The sequence below is a fragment of the Acanthisitta chloris genome, unplaced genomic scaffold (assembly GCF_000695815.1).
Source record: "Acanthisitta chloris isolate BGI_N310 unplaced genomic scaffold, ASM69581v1 scaffold24473, whole genome shotgun sequence".
Classification (NCBI taxonomy): domain Eukaryota; kingdom Metazoa; phylum Chordata; class Aves; order Passeriformes; family Acanthisittidae; genus Acanthisitta; species Acanthisitta chloris.
In genome coordinates this window covers 5,587-7,615 of record NW_008666918.1, presented here as the reverse complement: position 1 = coordinate 7,615, position 2,029 = coordinate 5,587, and the positions used below count along the sequence as shown (strand labels likewise).

Below are 2,029 nucleotides of genomic sequence, written 5' to 3'. Positions count from 1 at the left end.
GTTTGGTGCTCGCACGCTGTGGTTGGCTCTGGGCAGGGCGTTTGGCACAGCAGTTCAAAGCAGCCGTGCCCGTCCCGGGGAGCTGTGGGCAGGGATGCTCCGGGAGAGGGGCTGGGCAGCGGGAGGGGCGGCGGCTTGCTTCGCTGTGTGTGTGCTGAGCTCTCGGCAGGTTCCTCCTGCTGCTGGAGAGCTCAGGCTGCTCTGCCGGCAGCGCAGCATGGCATGAGTGCAGGTGCAGCGGGACAGAAAGGAGGAGAGGTCGGCTGGGAAAGTGTTTGCCCAGCAGACATGGCACAGGGGGCACCCAGCTGCTTGTGAATCCATCTGGGAAAAAAATCCTCTGTGCAGGTCCCGGGGCAGGTGAGAGCTTTGGCTGTGAGAGCAGCGTCAGCATGTTATCACCCCGTGGTGCTGCTCTCTGCTCTGAGTTACTGCATGTTGTGCCACGTCCTTTGGCAGGTGTCGTGCCCCGGGGCACAGGCTGCCCGCGGTGTGTGTCCCGTGCCCCTAAAGGGCAGTGGGCTCTCGGGCTTTAATCCGGCTAGAGACCTGTTTGCAGAGAGGAGTGAGTAATGGCTGAGGAATTTCGACGAGCTGGCAGAACTCAGTTGGCCGATTGCCTTCTCCCGGCTCTGGCCAGCCTGGCATTGCACATCCAGCACATCATCTGCGGTGTGTCACAGCCAGCCCTCCCTCCCCGCGCCCTGCCGGCCCTCTCGCTCTCCTCGCTGGAGTATGAAGCAGAAAATCAATCCAGAGCCTGTTTAGGAGCACTGCTGGTGCCGCAGAGCTGTGCTTGACTGCAGGGGGATGAGAGAGGAGCTGTTGCTGTTGGGGATTTGGCTGTGGAGCTCGCTGGGAGCCTGGATCGGCGCAGGAGAGGTGCTCTGCTTGCTCTGGAGAGTGTGTGTTGGGTGTTTTCGTGCTGGCTCTGATTGTTCCCAGGCTTTTGTGTGTGAGGAGCCAGCTGAATTGGTGTTTCAAAGGCACAAGGGAACAGTGTGTCCTTCCCTGTGATAACAGCCACAGGGAAGCCTTCTGAGGAGAGGTATATTTTGGGTCTGCTCTGTCTGTAATGTGTTTTTCGTGGCAGAAAAATGTAAATGCTCTGAAGTTCTGTTCTATGCTGGTAGGAAACAAGGTTCAAAAGCTGTGGGAGGGAGGAATTGCTTGGATCTAGGGCTGGAGTTGGTGCCCTAATAACAGAGGAGTTTCCTTGGGGTGGGGAACTGTCGGGGAAACAGCCTGTGCCCCGGCACTTTGTGGGATTTGCCAAATGGCTGGGTGAAGCTCTGCTTCTCTGTCCAGCTAAACTCTGTGTGCTCTTTCCCCAGGGATTGTCACTAGCCCACCTGTTGCCCTGACTCTTGCCCTTGGAGGGAGCCAGTCATGGGAGAAACGGGCAAAGAAGAGTACAAAATACAGTCGTTCGACTCTGAGACTCAGAAGCTGCTGAAAACAGCCCTCAAAGGTCAGCAGGGTTTTACAAGCTCCTCTGCCACATGCAGCTTCTGCACCATGTAACGTGGCTGTGCCAGACCCTGCACCAACCTTGGCTGCTTTCCAGGTACCCCAAACCAATCAGGCAATGTTGAGTCCTATGTTTCTCCTCCCTGCAGACCCCAGCAATGTGGACCTGGAGAAAGTGGCCAATATTATAGTGGACCAGTCCCTCAAAGACTGTGTGTTCAGCAAGGAGGCAGTACGTATCTGCTTCACCATCATCCAGGTGAGACCTCCTGTGTCCAGACAGCGAAACACAGGCTGTGTTGTGTGGCTGTCCCTCAGCTGGGCCAGAACAGGCTTTTCCTCAGCCCTGTGCTCTGACCCCTTGGTCAGCTTTCTTCTCCTGCTGCTTGCCCCATGCAGTGGCAGCATCCAGAGGAGCAGTGAGTTGCAGCTTTCCTGCCTCTCTGGGAATCACGGGAGGTTATCTGCACGGTCCTGCATCCCTCTGCCCCTCTCACATCCCCATTTCATCCCTCCATCCTGCTTTTGTGGGCTCACAGGCAGAGAGCAAACAAGTGGG

At 57.0% G+C, this 2,029-nt stretch overlaps 1 protein-coding gene across 1 annotated transcript in view; it reads left to right on the top strand.

Moving 5' to 3' along the window:
- Nucleotides 1–1,389: 1,389 nt before the first annotated feature.
- The window catches only part of MIF4GD (MIF4G domain containing), a 1,906-nt gene continuing 1,266 nt past the window's right edge, over nt 1,390–2,029 (top strand). Inside the window, 3 exon segments of the mRNA XM_009072322.1 lie at nt 1,390–1,471; nt 1,620–1,729; nt 2,010–2,028. Of these exon segments, the coding sequence (XP_009070570.1) occupies nt 1,390–1,471; nt 1,620–1,729; nt 2,010–2,028 (211 nt within the window).